General features: G+C 42.1%; 1 protein-coding gene across 3 annotated transcripts in view; it reads right to left on the reverse strand.

Annotated features, from left to right (window-relative positions):
* AGPAT4 (1-acylglycerol-3-phosphate O-acyltransferase 4) overlaps window positions 1-26,206 on the reverse strand; it is a 142,905-nt gene that overhangs the window by 78,870 nt on the left and 37,829 nt on the right. For all 3 annotated transcript variants that reach the window (XM_040350612.1, XM_040350613.1, XM_040350614.1), the window contains one exon: window positions 11,329-11,566. In XM_040350612.1, the coding sequence (XP_040206546.1) occupies window positions 11,329-11,506 (178 nt within the window). In that variant the 5' untranslated portion in view covers window positions 11,507-11,566. The remainder of the gene's footprint in view (window positions 1-11,328; window positions 11,567-26,206) is intronic.

Below are 26,206 nucleotides of genomic sequence, written 5' to 3' on the forward strand. Positions count from 1 at the left end.
ATTTTTATAGCGATCAGTGCTATATAAATGCATTGATTACTGTAAAAATGCGGAGATCGCGTCGGCACCAGGGGCACGCGCGCCTCCGGCGGCACGCACGCGCCCCTAATGGCTGGAATGCGAAATGACGTATAGGTACGTGATTTCGCGCAGCCGACCCTACCTGTCGCCGTATAACTGCGGCGGCTGCTACATCCCCAGTTATGAGAGGGTGTGCACACTTATGCAACCACATTATTGTATATATGTATATTTGTCTAATTTTTTTGCATAACAGGGGTGTGTAGACTTTTTTTTATATCCAAAGTATATACGCACACACACACATACAAACACAGTGTATATGTATAAACGGCAATTAAATTTATAACTTTTGTATCATGTGTTTTTTCTCTCTATCATTTAAAATACACCTATGATAAAAAAAATTATAGACCCTTCATTTACAAAATCTGCAGGGGATAAAATATATATACGCTCATATATACACCTATGTATACACACACACACACACACACTCTCGCCTTGACCCCTGCTTCTAACAATTTTGGGAGACATTGGTGATGCCATTGTGCCTCTCCGATGGCTTCTAAAATTGTCACTTGTAGGCATTCATGAGTAGTGGTGGTATCACTTGTTGGATACCAAAAAATTTATTTTTAACGTTTTTTGTAACCAATTTTGTTCAAAAAGCAGGGGCTGGCAGGAAAGCAGACCTTTCATCTGGAAGGTTGCTTTAAAATACACCTGTCATAAGAAAATAATAGACAGTCACTGCTGACCTATTTTTGAGTATTAGTTCCCTAGCTGGCTTAGTCTTCAACACTTTCTTTGTAGCTGAACAAGAATAATTAAAGAGACAAGAATACTGATACTTTCCTGAACCTTTATTCACCATGATTGTTCTGGCTCTAGGATTGAAGTATTAAAGGGACACTAAACAATATCCCCATTTTCCAAAACCAATCTATACACATCCACGACTTAAAGTGGTTGTAAAGGTTTTTTTTTTTTTTTCTTAATAAGCATCCTTTACCTGCAGACATTCCTCTTTTCACTTCCTCATTGTTCGTTTTTGCTCAGAAGTTGCTCTATTTCTTCTCTGTTCTGTTCACTTCCTGCTTGTCTGATTGTTACTCACCACAGTGATGGGAGGCTTTACTGCGGTGGTCAGTGACGTGCTCACCCCCTCCTGGGAACTACATCTGTGCGGCAGGACGCTCTCTACGTGTTAGAGACTTCAAGGAGGTGTGAATTACTGGGCGTGTTGCAATGCATACTGGGAAATGTAGTTCTTACATGAACGAACGATGCAAACCAGAAAGTGAATGAGAGAACAGAACTAGAATGCCGGAGGTGATATAGATGAAGGAATTTAAGGCCTTGTACACACGACCGAACATGTCTGCTGAAACCGGTCCGCGGACCAGTTTCCGCGGACATGTTCGGTCGTGTGTAGGGCCGACCGGACCGGATTCCTGGCCTAGCGGACAGGTTTCCAGCGGACAAATGTTTCTTAGCATGCTAAGAAACATGTCCGCTGGAACCATGTCCGTCGGACATGTCCGATGGTCAGTACGACTCATCGGACATGTCCCCTCGGCCGAAATCCCTCGCATGCGTCAAAGTGATTCGACGCATGTGTGGAAGCATTGAACTTCCGGGGTCGCGTACGTCGCCGCCACGTCACCGCATATCCTGTCCGCGGGGAATTTGGTCTGATGGTGTGTACAGCCATCAGACCAAATGATCCCAGCGGACATGTCCGATGAAAACGGTCCGGCGGACCGTTTTCATCGGACCGGTCCCGTCGTGTGTACGAGACCTAATAGGTATTTAATCGTTTTTTTAACAGAATCATTACACTATTCTGTCTGTCTACCTTGCAGACATTAATTTTAGACAAAAAAATGTTTTCCTTTACAACTCCTTTAATGGCCCTGTAATCTATTTTTCATAGAATCATTCCCTGTGTTTCTATGCATCCTTGTAATGTCGCCTGAGCTCCCCAACCTCTCCTTTTACGCCTCACTTGCATTTGCTTAAAATGAGCAGTCCATGTTAGTTACGATCATGTGCACTGCTGTATGCGCACTACAAATCTCATAGTCCCATCTTGGCAGCGAGCAAGACAGTGGGTACATTCCTACAAGTAGCGGGACTATGGAGAACAAACGGTACTTTCTTGGGTTAAGATTACATACTTGAATATATTATTTTTTTTAAATTAGAGTTAAAGGCAAGAAAGCCAAGCAACTAGAATTTTCAGAAAGAGGCCAGGCAGCAGCGGTACCTTTCTAATGACATTTGTACTAAGTGCCAATTTGACCATACAATTATCGTGTGTATGTAGTACAACTAAAACATTTTGTACTTAAACACTGGACAGTGAATTTATCAGTCTTTGGGTTCCATCATTTTCATGAAGCAGCAGCCCACCCATGGTGTTCTGAATGAAAATAAATGCATCTTCCCTTACAAAGGTCAAATATTTCGTTCCCTGCAGAGCAACATGTCTGATCTCTAGAAAATCAAAGCAGTGCAGTAGTATGAATCTCACACCCACAAGGGCACCTAATCAGCCAGCTCTCTAAATTACCAAAAAACCAACAACAACACCACAACAAGACACACAAGATATATTCCAGTTATATTTTCTAAACAGGGTTGAATTGATAACGATTTGTTCTCGAAATAGAATTTATTTCTATTAGAAAGTAGCAAGACTGCAAAATATGTGTAGCAATACCCCCGAAGGGGGCGCTGGTTTGAATTTGGGCCTGCCTGCCGAGACATTTGTCTTAAAGGACCTTCTTGAAGAGTTATTCACAAATGTCTGCACCAACACTTAGGCCACACGATAGGATCGCCAGAGGACAACGGTCTGAAGGACCGTTTTTATTAGTCCAAACCGATCGTGTGTAGGCCCCATAGGTTATTTAACCTTCGGTCAAAAAAATGAGAACTTGCTTTAAAATTGAACCGATGAACGCCTAACCTAACCGATAGGTCAAAACCGATCGATAGTATGCAAAAGCACCGGTTAAAAATCCGCGCATGCTCAGAATCAAGTCGACGCATGCTTGGAAGCATTTTTCAGCACGTCGTTGTGTTTTACGTCACCGCGTTCTGACACAATCGTTTTTTTTAACTGATGGTGTGTATGCACGACAGACCATCAGTCAGCTTCATCGGTTAACCGATGAGAACGGTCCTTTGGACCGTTCTCATCGGATGGACTGATCGTGTGAGGGATGGAGGGTTAGGGGAGATTCAGGTACCTTGCTTTGCGGATCACGGGTATGTTCTTGGATCCAGAGGACAAACCGTTTCCACACTGGATTCAAAAACCACCGGATAGGCCTCTCTCACTGACCTAGCAGCGGGTGCGAAGCTCGTTCAAAAGTCTCTGCCACAGACTTGATGAGTGCTGTTGAGTCGTTGCACAGTCCTCTGCCACAGGACCGTGTACCCACACACACACTTTGCAAAAGTTCCAAAGACACAGCTACAGTACACAGTACCAGGATCTTTCAGCCAGCCGGCAGCACTGTGTGGTAGATTGACCGGGATGCGTCCTCCAAATGAATCCCCAATGGTTCGGCTTCTTCCCGCAGGCAAGACAGCATAGGACCACCCCTGGACCAGTAGGACCCAGAAACTCCTGGGCCTACTCTCAGTAGCGGAGCCTCGGGCCAGCAGGCCCTGAGACCGGAAAGAAAATTGCTAGCACATCCCTGAGGCCAGGAGGGCCATCAGGTCAGGATCAGAAGACCCCGCCAGTGTCTTAAGTGTCTATCCCTTAAGTAGGCCTTGCAAGATCTAGTCATTGCACAACAGAGTGCTTTGTATTTTTAATGTTCATGGATGCTCTTGAAATAAAACAAGATGTGAATGCAGTATCCTGTTGCCTTTTAAAAGCACAATGCTTTAAAATGCTGCTAAAGTAACACCAATATGCTAAACATTGTAAGCTAATTAGCAGTTTATATGCTGAATATATACTGTTTATATACTGAATTGCAGCATTAAAATTACATCTAATTCAGAGAGGGAATAAAAAAAAAAACTGTTGGACAGAAAGCAGGTCAGAGTAGGAATCCCAGAGTTAGAAATACTGCTGCATACTGTATGTCAAAGAGGAGGTCCAGCCCCCCACCCACAAAAAAATGTAAAGTCAGCAGCTACTGACTTTTAATATATGGACACTTACCTGTTCAGGGAGCCCATGATGTCAGCACCCCAGCCAATCTTTGGATCTGCATTTAGGCGCAGCCGCTGCCATTCCTGGTAAGGGAACCCGACAGTGAAGCCATTCAGCTACACAGCCGATTCCCTACTGTGCATGTGCGAAGCATGCTGCGCTTTCTAATTGTTCCGGTAGGCGGAGGAAGGAGCCGCAGCCCCGTCTCCCGGAAGTGGGGAACGATACCTGTCAAAAACAGGTACCTGTTCCCCCCCCTCAAAGGTGCCAAATGTGGGAAGAGACAGATAGGCAGAAGTTCCCATTTAAGCTGGGCACATACTGGCCAAAAAATTGGCTGGGTTCCTGCTGACTTTCAGTCAGTGTGTACAGCTGTCGAAGGGACATGCTTAAAAACCAGCATCAATAAAACAGCAGGGGAGATCGCAGCACCAACAACGTTTCGTTGGTACGGCGATCTGTTTTGTTTTTTCATTCAACTTAAAAAAAAATACTGTTGGTGTTAAGGCTTATAAGGCTGTAAGATGTAAGCCAGATATGTTGCAGCAAATGTGAGAATGGCAGGTTGTGCAGCTATAGGTGGCAGATACCAAAGCAAGTGTAAATATAACAAATGAAGAGATTTTCACATACATTTGCAAGTAGTATGAGGAGTTAATAATCCACATGCACTTGATAATCTAAATATACATACTCTAGAAAGGCAGGCAAAGATATATATCACTGCTTACTTCCTTCTGAAAATGCTAGTTTGGCTGGTATGCCAACTACTGGCTTTAAAACGTTTATAGACTCAGAACTAGAATGCAAAACAGAAAATGTCTTAATCTACATAGTTCTTTCAGATCAGTGACTCAAAAGTATTTAAGCAAGAGAGTCACCATGACAGCCAGGTAATTGATATCTTGACAGGTCAGCACATTTTTTTTCAAAGTAAGCTAGGGATTTGAAGATCACTTTTAATCAGGGTAATTAAACAGGGCTGGAACCAAAATTAGGTGACACAACCAATGATAAGGTCTTTGGAGTGTTTATGAATCACGTGGAGGTGGTTTCTAACACAGTACAACTAGAAGAGGCAATTCCTTAGAAGAAAGCCAGGCACAAAAGGGCTGCATCCAGTTGCAGATCATAGTGACGATCGGTTACCAGTGGGTAGAAAACCCAAAGTACAATCCGATTACCGTAACCTAAAAGGGGTCTAGAAAACTAATTTGTGCCCGTTTAATATGTCCCCTCATGAGATATTTCAACTACAGCCCTAAGCTGGGAGGGGCCTGCACATCATAAAAATAAAAGTCAGCTTTTGTTTACATTCTGCTGTCAGTGACCAATCCCCAGATGACAACAGGGATGAGTGATGATTGTTAGCAAGCTGGCGGGTGCAACCTTCTGACAACAGATGCAAAAGCAGACGGAGACCAGTTTTGTTTAACCACTTAAAGCGGTTGTAAACCGCATAAACTTTTTTTTTTTTTCCCAAACCTGCAATGCAAAAGGCATAATAGGCTAGTATGCACCGCATACTAGCCTATTATGAAATACTTACCTCGGAACGAGGTGTGTACCACTTACCTGGTCCACGCCGAGCGAGATGTCATCTTGCTCCGGCGTGTCTTCCGGGTATCGCCGCTCCAGCGCTGTGATTCGCTGGAGCGGCGATGACGTCACTCCTGCGCGTGTGCGCGGGAGATTTAAAATCGGCAGGGTCCGGCGGATGCCGGTCCTTCAGCCGTGGATTCCCCCCTGCGCATGCGCCGCCCGCATTGCGGGGGGAATATCTCCTAAACCGTACAGGTTTAGGAGATATTCTCCTTACCTACAGGTAAGCCTTATTATAGGCTTACCTGTAGGTAAAAGTCCAAATAGTGGGTTTACAACCACTTTAAGGCTCGATTCATACCTATGCATGTTGCTTTTGAGCGTTTTTGCAATGCTTTTTGCAGTGCTTGCTGCGTTTTTTGACGTGCGTTTTTACCGCAATTTTACCACGATTTGCGTTTTTTTTTTTTTTAGCCAGTAATTTTTATTTTTTTACATTTCCTTTAACAACCAGCTATAAACAGGTTAAAAAAAACTGCAAAAGGCAAATCGCGGCAAAATCGCGGTACTTGCATTTTGGATGCAGGTCCATTGAATTCTATTGCATGCAAAACGCTTCTTTTTGCAGGAAAAAAAGTCCCTGACCCTTTCCAAAAACGCAGAGGCACAAAAAGGCATTGATGTGAACATGTTTCATAGGAAACCATGTTAAAAAATGTCCCTGCATTTCTGCAAAATGCATCAAAAAAAGCATTAGTGTGAATGGAGCCCAAGACCCGGACCATTACGCAGGTAAAGGACCTGACCCCCTTTTGCGATTCAGCACTGCGTCGCTTTAACTGACAATTGCACGGCCGTGCGACGTGGCTCCCAAACAAAATTGGCATCCTTTTTTTCCAACAAATAGAGCTTTCTTTTGGTGGTATTTGATCACCTCTGCTGGGATTTTTTTTGCGCTATGAACAAAAATAGAGTGCCAATTTTGAAAAAAAAATAGTTTTTCATCAGTTTAGGCCGATACATATTCTTCTACATATTTTTGGTAAAAATAAAATAAAAAAATCGCAATAAGCGTTTCTTAATTGGTTTGCGCAAAAGTTATAGTGTTTACAAAATAGGGGATTGTTTTATGGCATTTTTATTAATAATTTTTTTTTTTTACTAGTAATGGCGACGATCAGCGATTTTTTTAATGACTGCGACATTATTGCGGACACATTTTTGGAACCATTGTCATTTTCACAGCAAAAAGTGATATAAAAATGCACTGATTACTGTGAAAATGACAATGGCAGTAAAGGAGTTAACCACTAGGGGGCGCTAAGGGGTTAAGTGTGCCCTAAGGGAGTGATTCTTACTGTAGGGGGGCGTGGCTGGATGTGTGACGTCACTGATCGTCGTTCCCTATAACAGGGAACAGACGATCAGTGACAAGCCACAGAGAAGAACAGGGAAGGTTTGTTTACACTCACCTCTCCCTGTTCTTCAGCTCCCGTGACCCGATTTTGGGACACCGGCAGCAAATCGGGTCCGCGGGCGCGGTCACAGAGCTTCGGACCGGGTCGCGACTGCGCTGCCGACGGAGCACGCGCGACCCACGGCTGGGCACTTTAAGGGCAACGTAGGTGCCTGTGCCCAGCCATGCCATTCTGCCAACGTATATCGGCGTTAGGCGGTCCTCAAGTGGTTAAGGCCCCATGTACACGGGGACGCTTCAAAACATACGTTCCGAGGCAGTTGGATGCTTTTTTCAACTGCCCCTGAACTCATTAAATGTTATCCTATGTGACCATGTACACAGTCTCATTTATTGACGTTTTTAGGCAGTTCCGTTAAACAGCGTCTCTTTGTAAGCAAAAAAATGGGTTCAGACGCAGAAGATTTCCATGTTTCAGACGCCAACTGCGACTAAACGCGGTAACCTGCGTTTAGCAGCGCTTTGTTTATAGGCGTTTTTTGCCATTTAAAAAAAAAGAATTATCTGACAAGTTCAATCATTTAGGTGCAGTTGTAAAAGCATCCCGTGTACATGGTGGAAATGCATTGCTCTCTGATTTTCATCAGATGGATGATAAATGGAGAGGCAGAATGCCCGTGTGAAAGGGGTCCAAGTTTTTGTTTCTTATTGCTGCCTCCAGGTAGAGGATTACCAGTCTGCATGCTATTAAAAATTCTGGAGGATCTGCAAGTAATCTCAGGGCAGTTTCTTTCCCCCTGGCTAGTCGAATTTTTCCTTACTTTTCTACCATATCTCTTACTAGCTGGTCATATTTTGCCAGTTGGTTGTCCATTTTTTACAGCAGCTCAGCTGCATAACATTTTTTTTGATACTTAGTTTCGTTCTATTTTTCCTATGGGAGCCAATGGCTGCGCTGCTATCAATCTATCCAACGAAGAGCCGACAAGCCGTGGGGAAAGCGATGCAGAATCGTGCCCACCGAAATTCGGGGCTCAGGTAAATAAAACGGGGGCTCGGGGGGGCCAGGCACAGCAAGGTGTTTTTTCACCCCTTTAATGTGATTAGAGACAGAGAGAAACTTTCTTAGTATCTTTCTTTTTTCCTTACATCAGAGTTTATACTGTAGGTGTATTTCACTGGGATGTCTTTGAAGAGCACACGCACACTAAATCCAAACCTTTTAGGTGTCAAGAGAAACATTATTAGTAATAAAAGTCCAGTTTTTAAAGTTGAGGATTCATATTGATGGCTAAAAACATACAGTACCTGCCTGAATTATGTATATATTTAATTCTTTTGACATCTGTTTTTACCCTGAATTAGACACAACTTTGTCCATGGCTGAAGTTGAACCATATATATTGTAGAAGTGGAGGTCTAGGTTTAGGAAGTATAAAATGTGCAGAGATCAGCTCTTACTACGGCATCAATAGAAAAGGTTATGAAAAGCTAATACTTGGACTTTCCTATTTAACCACTTGCCGACCAGCACACGCCGATATATAGGTCGGCAGAATGGCACTTCTGCGCAAACTGACATACCTGTACGTCAGTCCGCAAAAGCAGGACAGCAGGCGCCCGCCCGCATGCCCCGCAGACTCAATGTCCGCCGGCAACCTGCGATCTCGGCAAGGAGAGGCAGAACGGGGAGATGCCTATGTAAATAAAGCATTTCCCTGTTCTGCCTAGTGACATGACAGGGATCACTTCTCCCAGAGATCAGGAGCAGTGATCTCTGTCATGTCAGTGGTAGCCCATCCCCCCTACAGTTAGAACATGCTGAGGGAACACACTTAACAATTTGATTGCCCCCTAATGTTTAACTCCTTCCCTGCCAGTGACCTTTATCAGTGGCTATTTTTAGCTCTGATTGCTGTATAAACGTCAATGGTCCCAAAATAGTGTCAAAAGTGTCTGATCTGTCCGCCACAGTGCCACAGTCCCGATAAAAATGGCAGATCACCAGCATTACTAATAAAAAAATATTTTTTATAATAAAAAATGCCTTAAATCTATCCCCTTTTTTGTAGATGTTTTTTTTTTACCAAAAATATGTAGAGGAATATATAAACTGAGGAAGAAATATGTTTAACCACTTGCCGACCTCCTCATGTAGATATACGTCAGCAGAATGGCACGGACAGGCACATCAACGTCCGATCGGGACCCCCCCGCTACATGTGGCGGTCGGTAAGCCTCAGGGAGCGATCCGGGACGAAGGCCCGGCTATTCGTTTATAGCCGCTCCGTCGCGATCGCTCCCCGGAGCTGAAGAACGGGGAGAGCCGTGTGTAATCACGGCTTCCCCGTGCTTCACTATGGCGGCGCATCGATCGAGTGATCCCTTTTATAGGGAAGACTCGATCGATGATGTCAGTCCTACAGCCACACCCCCCTACAGTAGTAAACACACACCAAGTGAACAATAAATGTTACAGCGCCCCCTGTGTTTAACTCCCAAACTGCAACTTTCATTTTCACAATAAAGAATGCAATTTAAATGCATTTTTTGCTGTGAAATGGTCCCAAAAATGTGTCAAAATTGTCCGAAGTGTCCGCCATAATGTCGCAGTCACGAAAAAAATCGCTGATCGCCGCCATTAGTAGTAAAAAAAATAAAAAAAATAAAAATGCAATAAAACTATCCCCTATTTTGTAAACGCTATAAATTTTGCGCAAACCAACCGATAAACGATTATTGCGATTTTTTTTACCAAAAATAGGTAGAAGAATACGTATCGGCCTAAACTGAGGGGAAAAAAATTGTTGTATATGTTTTTGGGGGATATTTATTATAGCAAAAAGTAAAAAATATAGCATTTTTTTCAAAATTGTCGCTCTATTTTTGTTTATAGCGCAAAAAATAAAAACCGAAGAGGTCATCAAATACCACCAAAAGAAAGCTCTATTTGTGGGGAAAAAAGGACGCCAATTTTGTTTGGGAGCCACGTCGCACGACCGCGCAATTGTCTGTTAAGGCGACGCAATCCCGAACTGTAAAAACCCCTTGGGTCTTTAGGCAGCATATTGGTCCGGGGCTTAAGTGGTTAATATATTTTTGGGGGACATTTATTATAGCAAAAAGTAAAAAATATAGATTTTTTTTCAAAATTTACAGCCTTTTTTGTCTATTTGTGGGGGAAAAAGGGACGTGAATTTTGTTTGGGTAAAGTGTCGCATGATCACGCAGTTGTCAGTTAAAGCGAAGCAGTGCTGTAACGCAAAAAATGCGGGTAAGGGGGTAAAATCTACAGGGGCTGACGTGTATCATCTTGAGTCAGGAATAACTTCTATATTTTTCAATTACCTGTAATGCACTTAAGAGAACCCCAGATCAGAGGCAAGTCATGCAACATTTAGCCCTGGTTCACACTGGTACGATTTGACATGTCAAATCACATGTCAAATCGGCGGCATTTGCTGGCAATGGAATCGTCCTTTTGTACTACTTTTTGCGATTTCGTCCCCCGATTTACATTGACATCTGTGCAGGGACCTCCAGAGATGTCCCTGTAATCGCGGCTGAAATCGGGACTGACAGGCGGGAGTGAAATCGTGCGAGTTCAGCTTCATTCCTGCAGCCCAGCGTGAACCTGGGCTTAAAGTGTTTGGTGCTGGTGTAGAAAACCTAGCTATTGCAGATAACTGCAAGAAAAAAAATGTCACGTGCTGAATTTAGGAGCCCGTGATTTTCCATTAACCAATCTGGCAGTGGAGGCTGTAACTCTTTTGCTATTAAGCCTCATACACACGGCCGGACTTTCCGAGGAAAAAAAGTCAGACGGGTCGTGTGTAGCCTCTATCTGACTTTTTTTGTCGGAAGTCCAACGGACCTTAGATAGAGAACCTGTTCTCTATCTTTCCGTTGGACTTCCGACGGACTCAAGGCAGACTTTTGCATGGTCAAAAATCCGACCGTGTGTACAAGGCATTAGAGACATTTTTTTAACACATTTAAAATCATTCCAAATTTCTATTTGGTCCAATGGACTTGTAGGTGGTCTGCTTACATCCCCCAACCCCTAGGTAGGATGCATCCATGTTTGGCATCTGAAATTTAACCCTTTCAAATAGAAATACATACAGTATATTTCATCATCACTACAAATAAAAAATAAACTTACGGCTTGATATGCAATATGCCAATCTGCAGTTGATTTTCCGGTACAGTTGTTTGTTAAAAGGCCATAGAGTAAGAGTAAAAAGTTGAATACAATTAATGATAAGTCCAGTTCCAATAAACACATAGCTGATGAAAAGATGACAAAGGAACTGAGATTTTAGAAAGCCAGCGATGTTCATTTTTCACCTGGAGCTGATGACCAATATTTACCAAGACCATTCATACAGTTAGGAGAAGACCTGTGAAAAATATAAAGAGATGTAATGACCACAACGTTTTTATGATGATAACATGTAACAAGTAGAATTGGTTAAACGTCAGTGAACATTCAGAGTAAACGACATTGATGAGATTTACCCAGCCAAGCATTTGTACTAAAGTAGCATGCAATAGATTGTACATCAACTTATATAGCCACCCTTACCAGTTGCTGAAACTAACTGGAAATTTTTAATTTTAGTCCCTGTTTTTTTGTGAATAATCACAAGCTGATTGTGGCAAAATGCAATTGCTAGTGATAAATATAGATGGTAAGGAGGTTTGTATGATGGATTGTAGCAAGCCAGAATCAAAATTTTCATCATGTCTAAATAATAAAATCATATGTGTAGTTTGACCAGTCCACGTGAAACTGATATTTTTGGATGCAGCTTTTTTTGTATTGGGCAGCAGATTCCATTGTCCCTTTAAAATGTAAAGGTTAGATCCTTTAATTGGTTTAAACCTCCTCCTTTGAGGCCTACCAGATCTTTTCTCCATATTGAATTGCACTCTTCCAAAATAATTCTTCATAATATAGAAAAAATGAAATTCGGGCAGTATACTTAGCTCTCAGAACCTGGACTCACAGATTACAGAGCCACCCGATTTGGATTCAATACGACAATGCTACTGCAGTAGCTTATATCAATCACCAAGGAGGCACCTGGAGTCGGGATGCTCAGAAAGAGGCAAATCGGATTTTGAGATGGGCAGAAAAACATATTCCTTGTCTTTTTGCGATTTTCATTCCAGGGGTTGAAAACTGGCAAGCGGACTATCTAAGTCGCCAGCAACTGTTTCCAGGAGAGTGGTCTCTCCACCCCGATATCTTTCAGGCAATATGCCACAGATGGGGGACCCCGGATGTAGACCTGTTGGTCTCCAGGATCAACAAGAAGTTGGACAACTTTGTGTCCATAATATCCCATGCGCCTGTCTCCACAGGTGCGCCAAAGCTTCAGTTGGTGGTTGAAAACCAAGAACTTGGGGAAAGGAAGGTCCTTCCAGTCACCTGGAAGGTGGTGTCAACAGATGCCAGCTGTTGGGCTGGGGAGCAGTGTTAGAAGAAGCCTCGGCCCAGGGTTCAAAAGAAAGGTCAAGCATATTCACAATAGCCAAAACAGAATCTGGTCGTCATCTGTTGACATTCTCCATGGAGGAATTCTCCTTAACCCCAGCAACACTGAGCTACCACTTCTTTTTTCTTCTATAACATGTAAATTAGGGGCCAGGAAGAATCCTACTTTTGCTACATGACCAAAGCTTTGCAGAACATTACATCTGCCACACTGTGCATTTAGCAAAAGGAAAAAAGGACAAGGATACTTGTGGTGTATTTATTGCCAATTTGTTCTGGAGTATGAAGTCCACTTTTAGTACTTTTTTTCCCAATGAAAATACTCAGCTCTACAGTACAAATGGATCCATTGTCTCGTCCAAGGGAATTATAACAAGCCTCACTGCACAAGACTTTTATAGCCTGAAATAATGTGAATTTATGGTTGAACAAGACTGATCTGTAATAGCATTGTGTCCTTGTGTTACTGATATATTCTGGACTTGAAAGTATCTTACATATAAAGACAAATTGAGCCATTTGACCTCTAATATCTGATGGCAAAACATTAGAGCACCATTTTTAGAAAAGCAAGCAGTTTTTTCTTTGCACAGTGATAGCTGTAATTTAATTTCTGCAAAGTAATAAAAGCATCAAAAATACAACTAAATGATTTTTAAATACTAACTGAATGTTATCATAAACCTGAGATTATATATAAATACCACTTTTATAAGACCGAGTACAAGTACCAATACTTTTTTCATTTTTTTTAAGTACTCGCAGATACAGATTACCGAGTACATTTTAATGTCATGTGATATTGGCACTAATATGCAGCACTGATGGGCACTGATAGGTGGCACTGATTAGGCGTAGACTGTGTCAGTAGTTTTTTTTTTTCTATTTATTTTTTACAATTTACATTGTTTTTTTTACAATGCTTTCTTTTTTTGGGGTGGGGGGAGTGGACGGTGTCAGTGTTTTTTTTATTTTTAATTACTTTTACAAATTTTACTTTTAAATATTTATTACATTTTTCCACTTTTTTATTGTTGGATGGGGGGGGGGGGTTTGGCAAGGGGTGGCAGCAAATTTACACTGTTATAAAAGCTTTACACTCACTACTTAAAATTGGAGTAAAGTGTAATTTCCTCAGTGTTGTCACATATAATACAAGATATAATCATATATTTATCCAAGTGAACTTTCAGTGCAATTTCAAGTGCACTTTGCCCTTGTAGTGCAAAGTGGATTTATATTTTGTAAATAACCCCCTATGAGACCCCCTCTATGTCTCTTGTGGGGTAATTTTTCCCATCCTAGTTTCATCTCGAGGGGCCAGTGGAGTGGAAACGTGCTGTCACTGAAATCAATTGGTATTCCAGAACTGCTGTTTTTACCTTCCTGTAAAAAAGGGGTCAAAATTCTCTGATGAGTGGCATCCCATCTCTTGAGCACTTGTGGTGAAGAACTAGGAATCCAGTTTTGAGCATCACAATTTGGTGTTGGGATTTATCATATATGGACTTTTAGCTTGCTGTTTATTTGTATCTTCATTTCTGATTCACTGAACATTACTAGCGCCTCATCCTTTAATATAATTTTCCCACAATCCCTTCTGAGATGTGTGCAAACCTGGTAACTAGCTAATAAAAACTACTGTGTGTTTGTGAAATGGGGGGTAATGTGAAGCATATTGGGGGGGGCACTACTGTGGAGGGGAGGGGTGATGTGAGGGATTAGAACACACTAGGTGTGAGTGTGAGGGGGCAGAATACATTACTGTGGGGGGGGGGGGGGGTGATAGGGACATCTTTGTATTGTGGGCTTGATCATAAAAAAAAAAAAAGAAGAAGCAAACTTTGAACTATCCCATGTTGTCCAGGTAGATCTCAATCTCTCAAAACATTTAAAGGAAAGAGGGGGGGTTTTCCTCGCGCTAGGAGAATGAATATAAATGAATTTCAAATGGATAAGTGAATAAATAAATAGTGAGTAATTCCAGCAGCAACGCTAAACATGTGATATACACGCAAAAAGTAAAAAGAAAAAAGATGAGTTGCGCTAGGAGTCGCAACTTAATGCGAAAATAATATAAATAAATAAATGCATAAATGAATAAATGAATAAAGTGCTAGTGCAAAAAATAGCAAAAAAAAAAAAAAAAAAAAAAAAAGGGATGATGCCCAAACAGTCATGGGAAAAACCTTTCGGGGTAATTACAACAATCTGCTATTTGGGACCAAACGCTTAAAAAACTTTGTTAGTCCATTAGAATTGCATACTAATCAATTGTTAGGCAGTCCAAAATGAGAGGGGAAATCAACAGCAGAACCCCAAAACATATGAATGTCCAAATAGATGGGCAAAAAACAGTTGCAGAGTAATAAAATGATCCAAATATTGAACAGCCTCTGGTCTCTGGTCAGAAGAAACATATATTCCCACCGAGAGGTAAGTAAGGGTGTGCTCTTACCAGATCCACGATCATAAAAAGCGTGTCGATCCACTCAGGTCATGGAGAAAACTCGGTCACAGCTGACAGGCAGAATATCCTCTCCAATGTGTTTAACTGCTTGACGTCCATCCGGCGAACCAGGGGAAGAAATAGGCTCAGAATGTGAAGTACCGTCAAATATTTATTAAAAATTGTGCAACATATACACAGCGGTACATATAATTTAAAATTGCCGGCTAAAACAAGCAAACAGATACAAATAAAAAACGTGCGCCCGTGCATCCGGGGTCACGTAAAACGCAATGACGCTCAGTGCGTGGCTCCGCCCTGATCGATTTCACCACAGATGGCGTTGTCAAAGGGCACGGGCGACGCACTGAACGTCAGCCTTATATGCCTACAGAGCAGGCAACCAAGCCTCTCTCTCAGCTAGCAGCCTCCAATCAGGAACGGCCGCAGGATCAATGAACCCGGAAGGGGAGGATCTGAATGACCCGGAACTTCCTACCAGTAAGACCGCCCTTGACATAGATAGGACTATCCTATGTCAGCAGGGTAAGGTCCTACCTCATGAGGATATTCTCAATGGTCAGCAGACATCCCACCATTCATTTCATATAAATGTTTTAGTTAAAGAGTCACTGTCACATCGTATGTTCTTACTATACATAAACAGATAACGCCATATTAACCTAAAAACGGGTAAATTCATGTCACCACTTTATAGCATCTATTAAAAACGCCAGAAAGATAGCAGCATGAACATTATACCCAAATTAATATCATATCAGCCAAAACAGGGATTTTAATATCTGAAAGAGAAATCGCAGTTGGCTGACATCTGTATTCTCCCTATACATTAAAATCATAAAGGTCAAAACATAAAAAATCTAAAAATTAATAAATCTAATATATCACATTGAGAGCCCTCTAGTGGTTGATAAAAAAATTACATTGCCATTTAACCAGCATCTGTGAGTATTACAGGTAGGTAAATCCCTATTGGAGACAAGAACAATCCCCAGAAGGGTAACCTACCTCCCCAAGGGGTCCCACACGGATCTTAAAGGCAAAAAATTAAACCGATAATCGTATACTATCCTCATCTTTAGTATCAAATTTCAATAGTATACAATCCTCAGATGGACCCAGAAAATTGGAGTGGCAAGAAAGGGGGGAAGAAAATGAATAGTTCAGCAAGAGATCACTAAGAATTGTCTAAAAAGGCATTGACCTCTATGTCCACATTCAAACCCTGCGGTTTAAGACATTTCATGCGATATATCCAACTCATCTCGAGTTTTGATATCGCTATCCTTTTTGATCCACCTCTCCAGTGGGGTTTGAGGATGTCAATGGCAATAAAGGAAGTGCCACTAGGATCCCTGGCATGCACCTCCCTATAATGCCGAGAAACAGAATGTTCTCTAAATCCTCTCCTTATGTTCCCAATGTGTTCATTGACCCTTACCTGGAACTTTCTTACAGTACGTCCAATGTACTGTAACCCACATGGGCAGATAAGTAAATAAACTACATGGGTCATAGAGCATGTAATAAAAGATTTGATGTTAAACACTTGTGAGGTGCTATTTGAAATGAAATTCAAGGTCTTGCGTTCTTTAATGGCATTGATTTTACATACCGCACATTTTTGGCATTTATGGTAGCCAATTATATTTTGAAAGAACATGGGTTTATTCAATGGTGGATCCACGACTCCTGGAGCCAGAGAATCCCTTAATGAGGGGACCCCTCTAAAGACTACCCAAGGTTGTTCTGGTAACGCAGGGCCAAGGATAGCATCCTCTTTGATGAGATGCCAATGTTTCTTAACCAGTTTTTTAATTAGATAGTGCTGATTTGAATAACTAGTGATGAAAGGAGATATGTATTGATTATTTTCCTCACTAGAAACGCATTTATCCTGCAACAACACATTTCTATCGATAATTTTAGCTTCTCGCGTTTGTTTAAAGAGGTCTGTTTCCTGATACCCTTTATTTAAAAATCTTGCAGTTAACATTTTGGCTTGTTCATCGAAGTCTTCCATCTTGCTGCAATTGCGTCTAAGCCTCAAGTATTGGCTCTTAGGAACCGAATCCAGCCAAGCCTTATGGTGACAGCTGTCACGGGGAATAAAGGAGTTGCGATCTGTTGATTTAAAGTATGTGGACGTCACAAATTGACCGTCCTCCACCCTTATTTCCAGATCTAAAAAATTGATCTTCTCCTGATCTGCCTCATACTTAAATTCAATCCCCCTATTGTTGGTATTGAGACAATCCATAAAGTCAACCAGAGACTCCCTGGATCCTCTCCATAGGAGGAGGACGTCGTCTATGTATCTAGCCCACAAGACCAATTCTGGTCTGCGGTCAGCATAGACGACATCCTCCTCCCATTTCCCCATAAAGAGGTTGGCCAGGCTAGGGGCAAATTTAGCCCCCATAGCGACCCCCCTCTTTTGTAGGAAGTATTTGCCACCGAACCAAAAAAAATTGTGAGTGGTTGCAAACTGTAAAAGATCCATAATGAATCTTTGCTGGATCTCCAGCAGAGCAGAATCCCTTTCCAAAAAATATTTCACAGATGAAATTCCCCAATCGTGGGGTATGATGGTGTACAGAGACGTGACGTCTGCTGTAACCAACCATAAACCTTCCTCATGTGGGATGTTGTTCATTATATTAATCACATGTTTACTGTCGCGGATAAAGGCCGGTAAGGCCCTAACCAACGGCTGAAGGAACCCATCGATATACTTACCTGCCCTAGAAGAGATGGAATCTATTCCACTAATTATCGGCCTCCCGGGAGGGTGGACCGGATCTTTATGGATCTTGGGCAGGTAGTATATCACTGGGATCCTTGAAGAAGCTGGAACCAAAAAAGCTTTTTCTTTTTTATTGAGAACTCCAGAAGTATAACCTTTCTTTACTATTCCAGTCAAGACTTTCCTATACGATGGTCTGGGGTCCTTGGGGAGTGGTAAATAGGTATCCCTATCTCCAACTATATTACCAAGTACCTCGAGGTAATCAGACTTATTAAGTATCACAATTCCGCCCCCTTTATCAGCGGGGCGGATCACAATACTTTTTTCTTCGCAAAGTTGGTCAAAACCAGCCTGCAGGGGTTTATTGAGTTTGGTTTTCCTAACATCAATTTTTTCGAGATCCCTCAAAAGTACATCCCTAAAAACCTTGATGTTAGGTGCCATACCTCCAGGGGGGTTGAACAAGGAGGCATTCGAAAGATTGGAATGTTGAATTTCCACATCTGTATTGATGTTAGTGGACGCTATGGCAGGTTTAGAAAGAAAAAACCTTTTCATACTTAATTTCCTAGAAAATTTATGTACGTCCATATGCGTCTCAAATTTATTTAGTGTTTTAGGTGGGGCAAACTTCAATCCTTTATCGAGGAGAGTAACCTCCTCTGAGGTCAGCGTGACAGTGCTGAGATTGAAGATCCCCTGACCTATTGTGTTCTCTTTCTTTTTATTCTTTGCTTTTTTCCCCCCTCTACTTCCTCTTTTCTGTCTACCCTTCTTAGTTGGTCTTGATTGGACCTGGGAAAATCCTGATATTGATTCGGTTCTCGATCTCTCCATTGGTCTTGTTGGTAATAAGGGTCATATTGGTTAACAGGTCTAGAGGGGTAGAAGGAGGTAGGAGGCATTGAAGGATAGTAATAAGAAGATGACCTATCATCTCTATTCCATCCACCGGAGGCACCCAACTGTTGATAGGGTCCCCCGAAGGATCGAAATTCCTGTAAAGGTTGGAAACGGTTACTCACTGGAATAGGATAATCATATCTGGCTCCTTCCTGGGGTCTCCAAGAAGGTCTCCCAAAATCTCTTACTTCCCGACGAGGGGTTTCTGGTTTCCGTACTTTAATTTTATTTCTCCAACCTGGAGATTTAGCAAAAGGACCTTTATTCTGTACATCCCTGGGTTTTGGAGGTTGAGATAACTGAGACGATCTCTCCCTCCCCGGTGATTTATAGGAGACCCTTCTTGGGCGAAGGATAGGTCTATTAGGTGTATGAGGAGTTGAGCCGGAAGCAGCTACAGCACCCATATTTTGATTGGGTGGAGGAGCTGTATCCATGTCCAGTGAATTACTCTCGTTTTCTTGGATTTTGCTCTGCCAGTCAAAAACCAAACCTGATTTATAATCTGCTATATCTCTGTTAAACTTTTTTCTTTTCTTATTCTTTTGTTCAGTTTCCTCTTTTTCCAACAGTTTTTTAAGAACTAAGGATCGCTCCTTATACTCCACACTATCAGTCAGGGGCCCAAGTTTAACCTTAATGAGTTTAATTTCATCATCCAAGCGTGTTAATTTGCACTTCTTGCGCTGAGCCAAAAACTGCAAAAATTTTACGCCCGCCTCATTAAAATATTGGAACCATTCAGCCAATTCCAATTCACCTTTTTGGGGGCTGACCTCCCATCTTAAGCTCCTTGGAACCATGGAGTCAGCTACATATTGGTCTAACATAGCAATATCCCACTGAGTATGCAATTCAGCAACCATAAGATTCTTTAATCTCATGAATAGGCCACCAAGATCATTATCTGGTTCTTTGTTGATCTCAAACACGCCATCTTTGACAATGGTGCGTGAGGACCGATATTCGAACACATCCATGTTTGCACACAGTGAACAAAAAAACCAAGCAGCAAGGAAAAAATATATCAAAAAGACAAGTAAAGGAAAGAGGGGGGGTTTTCCTCGCGCTAGGAGAATGAATATAAATGAATTTCAAATGGATAAGTGAATAAATAAATAGTGAGTAATTCCAGCAGCAACGCTAAACATGTGATATACACGCAAAAAGTAAAAAGAAAAAAGATGAGTTGCGCTAGGAGTCGCAACTTAATGCGAAAATAATATAAATAAATAAATGCATAAATGAATAAATGAATAAAGTGCTAGTGCAAAAAATAGCAAAAAAAAAAAAAAAAAAAAAAAAAAAAAAAAAAAAAAAAAAGGGATGATGCCCAAACAGTCATGGGAAAAACCTTTCGGGGTAATTACAACAATCTGCTATTTGGGACCAAACGCTTAAAAAACTTTGTTAGTCCATTAGAATTGCATACTAATCAATTGTTAGGCAGTCCAAAATGAGAGGGGAAATCAACAGCAGAACCCCAAAACATATGAATGTCCAAATAGATGGGCAAAAAACAGTTGCAGAGTAATAAAATGATCCAAATATTGAACAGCCTCTGGTCTCTGGTCAGAAGAAACATATATTCCCACCGAGAGGTAAGTAAGGGTGTGCTCTTACCAGATCCACGATCATAAAAAGCGTGTCGATCCACTCAGGTCATGGAGAAAACTCGGTCACAGCTGACAGGCAGAATATCCTCTCCAATGTGTTTAACTGCTCCACGTCCATCCGGCGAACCAGGGGAAGAAATAGGCTCAGAATGTGAAGTACCGTCAAATATTTATTAAAAATTGTGCAACATATACACAGCGGTACATATAATTTAAAATTGCCGGCTAAAACAAGCAAACAGATACAAATAAAAAACGTGCGCCCGTGCATCCGGGGTCACGTAAAACGCAATGACGCTCAGTGCGTGGCTCCGCCCTGATCGATTTCACCACAGATGGCGTTGTCAAAGGGCACGGGCGACGCACTGAACGTCAGCCTTATATGCCTACAGAGCAGGCAACCAAGCCTCTCTCTCAGCTAGCAGCCTCCAATCAGGAACGGCCGCAGGATCAATGAACCCGGAAGGGGAGGATCTGAATGACCCGGAACTTCCTACCAGTAAGACCGCCCTTGACATAGATAGGACTATCCTATGTCAGCAGGGTAAGGTCCTACCTCATGAGGATATTCTCAATGGTCAGCAGACATCCCACCATTCATTTCATATAAATGTTTTAGTTAAAGAGTCACTGTCACATCGTATGTTCTTACTATACATAAACAGATAACGCCATATTAACCTAAAAACGGGTAAATTCATGTCACCACTTTATAGCATCTATTAAAAACGCCAGAAAGATAGCAGCATGAACATTATACCCAAATTAATATCATATCAGCCAAAACAGGGATTTTAATATCTGAAAGAGAAATCGCAGTTGGCTGACATCTGTATTCTCCCTATACATTAAAATCATAAAGGTCAAAACATAAAAAATCTAAAAATTAATAAATCTAATATATCACATTGAGAGCCCTCTAGTGGTTGATAAAAAAATTACATTGCCATTTAACCAGCATCTGTGAGTATTACAGGTAGGTAAATCCCTATTGGAGACAAGAACAATCCCCAGAAGGGTAACCTACCTCCCCAAGGGGTCCCACACGGATCTTAAAGGCAAAAAATTAAACCGATAATCGTATACTATCCTCATCTTTAGTAACAAATTTCAATAGTATACAATCCTCAGATGGACCCAGAAAATTGGAGTGGCAAGAAAGGGGGGAAGAAAATGAATAGTTCAGCAAGAGATCACTAAGAATTGTCTAAAAAGGCATTGACCTCTATGTCCACATTCAAACCCTGCGGTTTAAGACATTTCATGCGATATATCCAACTCATCTCGAGTTTTGATATCGCTATCCTTTTTGATCCACCTCTCCAGTGGGGTTTGAGGATGTCAATGGCAATAAAGGAAGTGCCACTAGGATCCCTGGCATGCACCTCCCTATAATGCCGAGAAACAGAATGTTCTCTAAATCCTCTCCTTATGTTCCCAATGTGTTCATTGACCCTTACCTGGAACTTTCTTACAGTACGTCCAATGTACTGTAACCCACATGGGCAGATAAGTAAATAAACTACATGGGTCATAGAGCATGTAATAAAAGATTTGATGTTAAACACTTGTGAGGTGCTATTTGAAATGAAATTCAAGGTCTTGCGTTCTTTAATGGCATTGATTTTACATACCGCACATTTTTGGCATTTATGGTAGCCAATTATATTTTGAAAGAACATGGGTTTATTCAATGGTGGATCCACGACTCCTGGAGCCAGAGAATCCCTTAATGAGGGGACCCCTCTAAAGACTACCCAAGGTTGTTCTGGTAACGCAGGGCCAAGGATAGCATCCTCTTTGATGAGATGCCAATGTTTCTTAACCAGTTTTTTAATTAGATAGTGCTGATTTGAATAACTAGTGATGAAAGGAGATATGTATTGATTATTTTCCTCACTAGAAACGCATTTATCCTGCAACAACACATTTCTATCGATAATTTTAGCTTCTCGCGTTTGTTTAAAGAGGTCTGTTTCCTGATACCCTTTATTTAAAAATCTTGCAGTTAACATTTTGGCTTGTTCATCGAAGTCTTCCATCTTGCTGCAATTGCGTCTAAGCCTCAAGTATTGGCTCTTAGGAACCGAATCCAGCCAAGCCTTATGGTGACAGCTGTCACGGGGAATAAAGGAGTTGCGATCTGTTGATTTAAAGTATGTGGACGTCACAAATTGACCGTCCTCCACCCTTATTTCCAGATCTAAAAAATTGATCTTCTCCTGATCTGCCTCATACTTAAATTCAATCCCCCTATTGTTGGTATTGAGACAATCCATAAAGTCAACCAGAGACTCCCTGGATCCTCTCCATAGGAGGAGGACGTCGTCTATGTATCTAGCCCACAAGACCAATTCTGGTCTGCGGTCAGCATAGACGACATCCTCCTCCCATTTCCCCATAAAGAGGTTGGCCAGAGAGATCTCAATCTCTCAAAACATTGCCTACCTCTGGGCTATACAGTCCCTTAAGATGGTGATTTTTTTTTTACCCACATAGGATTTCAACTGGGCAGGAAGATCATGTTATGAAACTGAAGAATTTGCTATTGTGGCATTTCCTAGTCGAGTGCAGAGAAACCCTGGGCTTGAATTTCCACCTCTCAGAGGGATGTTTTTACACCAAGTACCATAGTAAGTTCTTGCCTTCTTTCTCTCTACTGTCTACCTCAGGGGTCCTCAAACTACAGCCCACGAGCCGCATGCGGCCCGCCAGTGTGATTTACCCGGCCCGTGGACTGCCCCTTTAACCACTTACCCCCCGGACCATATTGCTGCCCAAAGACCAGAGTACTTTTTGCGATTCGGGACTGCGTCGCTTTAACAGACAATTGCGCGGTCGTGCGACGTGGCTCCCAAACAAAATTGGCGCCTTTTTTTCCCCACAAATAGAGCTTTCTTTTGGTGGTATTTGATCACCTCTGCGTTTTTTATTGTTTGCGCTATAAACAAAAATACAGCGACAATTTTGAAAAAAAATTATATTTTTTACTTTTTGCCATAATAAATATCCCCCAAAAATATATAAAAAAACATTTTTTTTCCTCAGTTTAGGCCGATACGTATTCTTCTACCTATTTTTCGTAAAAAAAAAAATCGCAATAAGCGTTTATTGATTGGTTTGCGCAAAAGTTATAGCGTTTACAAAATAGGGGGTATTTTTATGTCATTTTTATTAATATATTTTTTTTTACTAGTAATGGCGGCGATCAGCGATTTTTTTCGGTATTGCGACATTATGGCGGACACTTTTGACAAATTTTTGGGACCATTGGCATTTTTATAGCGATCAGTGCTATAAAAATGCATTGGATTACTATAAAAATGCCACTGGCAGTGAAGGGGTTAACACTAGGGGGCGGGGAAGGGGTTAAGTATGTCCCTTGTGTGTTCTTACTGTGGGGGGGGGGGGGGGTGGATTCACTAGGGGAAACACTGATCCGGTGTTCATACATTGTATGAACAGAAAATCAGCGCTTCCCCCGCTGACAGGACCGGGAGCTGTGTGTTTACACACACAGCTCCCGGTCCCCGCTCTGTAACGAGCGATCGCGTGTGCCCGGCGGCGATCGCGCCCGCCGGGCACACGCACGGGAGTCGGGGGCGCGCCCGTGGTGGCTGAAAGAGCCGACGTAGTATGACGTGCTCTCGCCCAGGAGAGCCAGCTTGCCGACGTAGAATGGCGGTGCGCGGTCGGCAAGCAGTTAATATTGCAGCAATCCCCTCTGCTACCTTTTTATCACACAAGATGAGAAACACGACAGGTCCGGGTCTTTTGAGTTAAGCAGCGGGGCGGTTTCAGCAAGCAAACACCTGCCTTTCACTAGCAAAGTCGCGCCCTTTGTCCGGACCTGCCATGCTTCGCGTCTTGTGTGATTGAGGTAGTAGAGAGGCGGAGTGCTTGGATGTTATAGAAGGGGCGGCAGTGTAATATTGATGGGGGGGATCTGTGATAGGGAGGGAGATCTGTGATGGGGGGGTCTGTGAGGAGATGAGTTTGTGTTGGGTGGGCTTTGTGACGGGGGGAGTCTGTGATGGGGGGGATCTGCTATGGGGGGGGACCTGATATTGGGGCTTTTTGATGGGGGGAATCTGTGATGGAGAGGAGTCTGTGATGGGGAATCTGTTATGGGTGTCTGCGATGGGGGCTCTGTTATTTAAGGCTTTGTGATGTAGAGGAGTTTGTGTTGGGGGGCTTTATGATGGGGAGGATCTGTTATGGGGGCTTTTTGATGGAGAGGAGTTTGTAGTGGGGTTCTGTTATTGGGGGCGTTGTGATATAGAGGAGTTTGTGTTGGGGGGCTTTGTGATGGGGGTCAGTTATTGGGGGCTTTGTGATGGAGAGAAGTTTGTGTTGGGGGGGCTTTGTGATGGGGGGCTTATTATGGGGGGAATCTTTGATGGGGGGATCTGTGAGGAAGAGGAATCTGTGATGGGGGGTTCTGTGATGAGGGGGGTTTGTGTTGGGGAGGGGTTCTGTGATGAGGGGAGTCTGCGAAATACTAATACGTTTATGTTAATTAAAATTGTTCTTTATTTTAAATATTGTATTAGTTTTTCCTGTTTTTTTTGCACTTCAAATAAGATGTGTGCATAGGTTCATATTTTTTTAAACTATAGTCCAGCCCCCCAACAGTCTGAGGGACTGTGAACTGACGCCCCCGTTTAAAAAGTTTGAGGACCCCTGGTCTACCTGATCAGACATTTGTAAGGCAGGTAGAGAATGCAGAAAGCTTTGAGCTCAGAAGATTTCTAACAGGATCAACATGTAAAAAATCTTTGCACTTACTGCACTCATTGCATTCATTACACAATAAAACAAAACACTTTCAGTGCTAAACTTAAAAGATTAAAAGGGTGCAAATAAATAGAAGGCCATTGATAGAGTTTACACTTTAACTACTATCCGACCGCCTGAACCACCGCAATTGTACTGCATCAAGGTGGTACAGCTGCGCAAAACCTGTACGTTGTTTCGTGCACTAGCCCATGTGGGTCCGGCATACCATATGTCAGCTGGCCCTGCAGGGGCAGAACAGGGATCTGCCTATGTAAACAAGGCAGACTGCTTTTCTGACAGGAGAGGACACAGATCGTGTCTTCCTGCTAAGCAGGAACACACAGATCTCTGTGTTGTCCCAGTCAGTCCATCCAGGAACCCAGTTAAAAAACACTCCCACGGAACACACTTAACCCCTTGATCGCCCCTGGTGTTAACCCCCTTCCCTGCCAGTGTCATTAGTACAGTAACAGTGCATATTGTTAGCACTGATCGCTGTAATAATGTCACTGGCCCCCTCAAAAAAGTGTAAAAAAATGTCAGATTTGTTTCGCGCAATGTTGCAGTCCTGCTAAAAATTGCTGATCGCCGTCATTACTAGTAAACAAAAAAAATACAAAATTCCATAAAAATATCCCGTATATATCAGTTCGTAGACGCTATAACTTTTGCGCAAACCAATCAATATACACTTGGCCTAAATTGATGAAGAAATTTGATCTTTCACATTTTTTTATTGGATTGTTGATCTGTTTTTGTTTATAGTGCAAAAAAATAAAAACCGCAGAGGTGATCGCATACCACCAAAAGAGAGCTCTATTTGTGGGGAAAAAAGGGTAGTGTCGCACAACCACGCCATTGTAAGTTAAATTAATGCAGTGCCATATCACAAAAAAAATTGCCTGGTCAGGAAGGGGGATAAAACCTTCCAGTCCTTAACTGGTTAAAGATGTAATTGAGCAAAAAGGTTTAAAATAACAGAGTAATACTTTTCAATGCTGTCATAACATCCACAGAATCCAC

Source organism: Rana temporaria, chromosome 4, assembly GCF_905171775.1.
Source record: "Rana temporaria chromosome 4, aRanTem1.1, whole genome shotgun sequence".
NCBI classification, from domain to species: domain Eukaryota; kingdom Metazoa; phylum Chordata; class Amphibia; order Anura; family Ranidae; genus Rana; species Rana temporaria.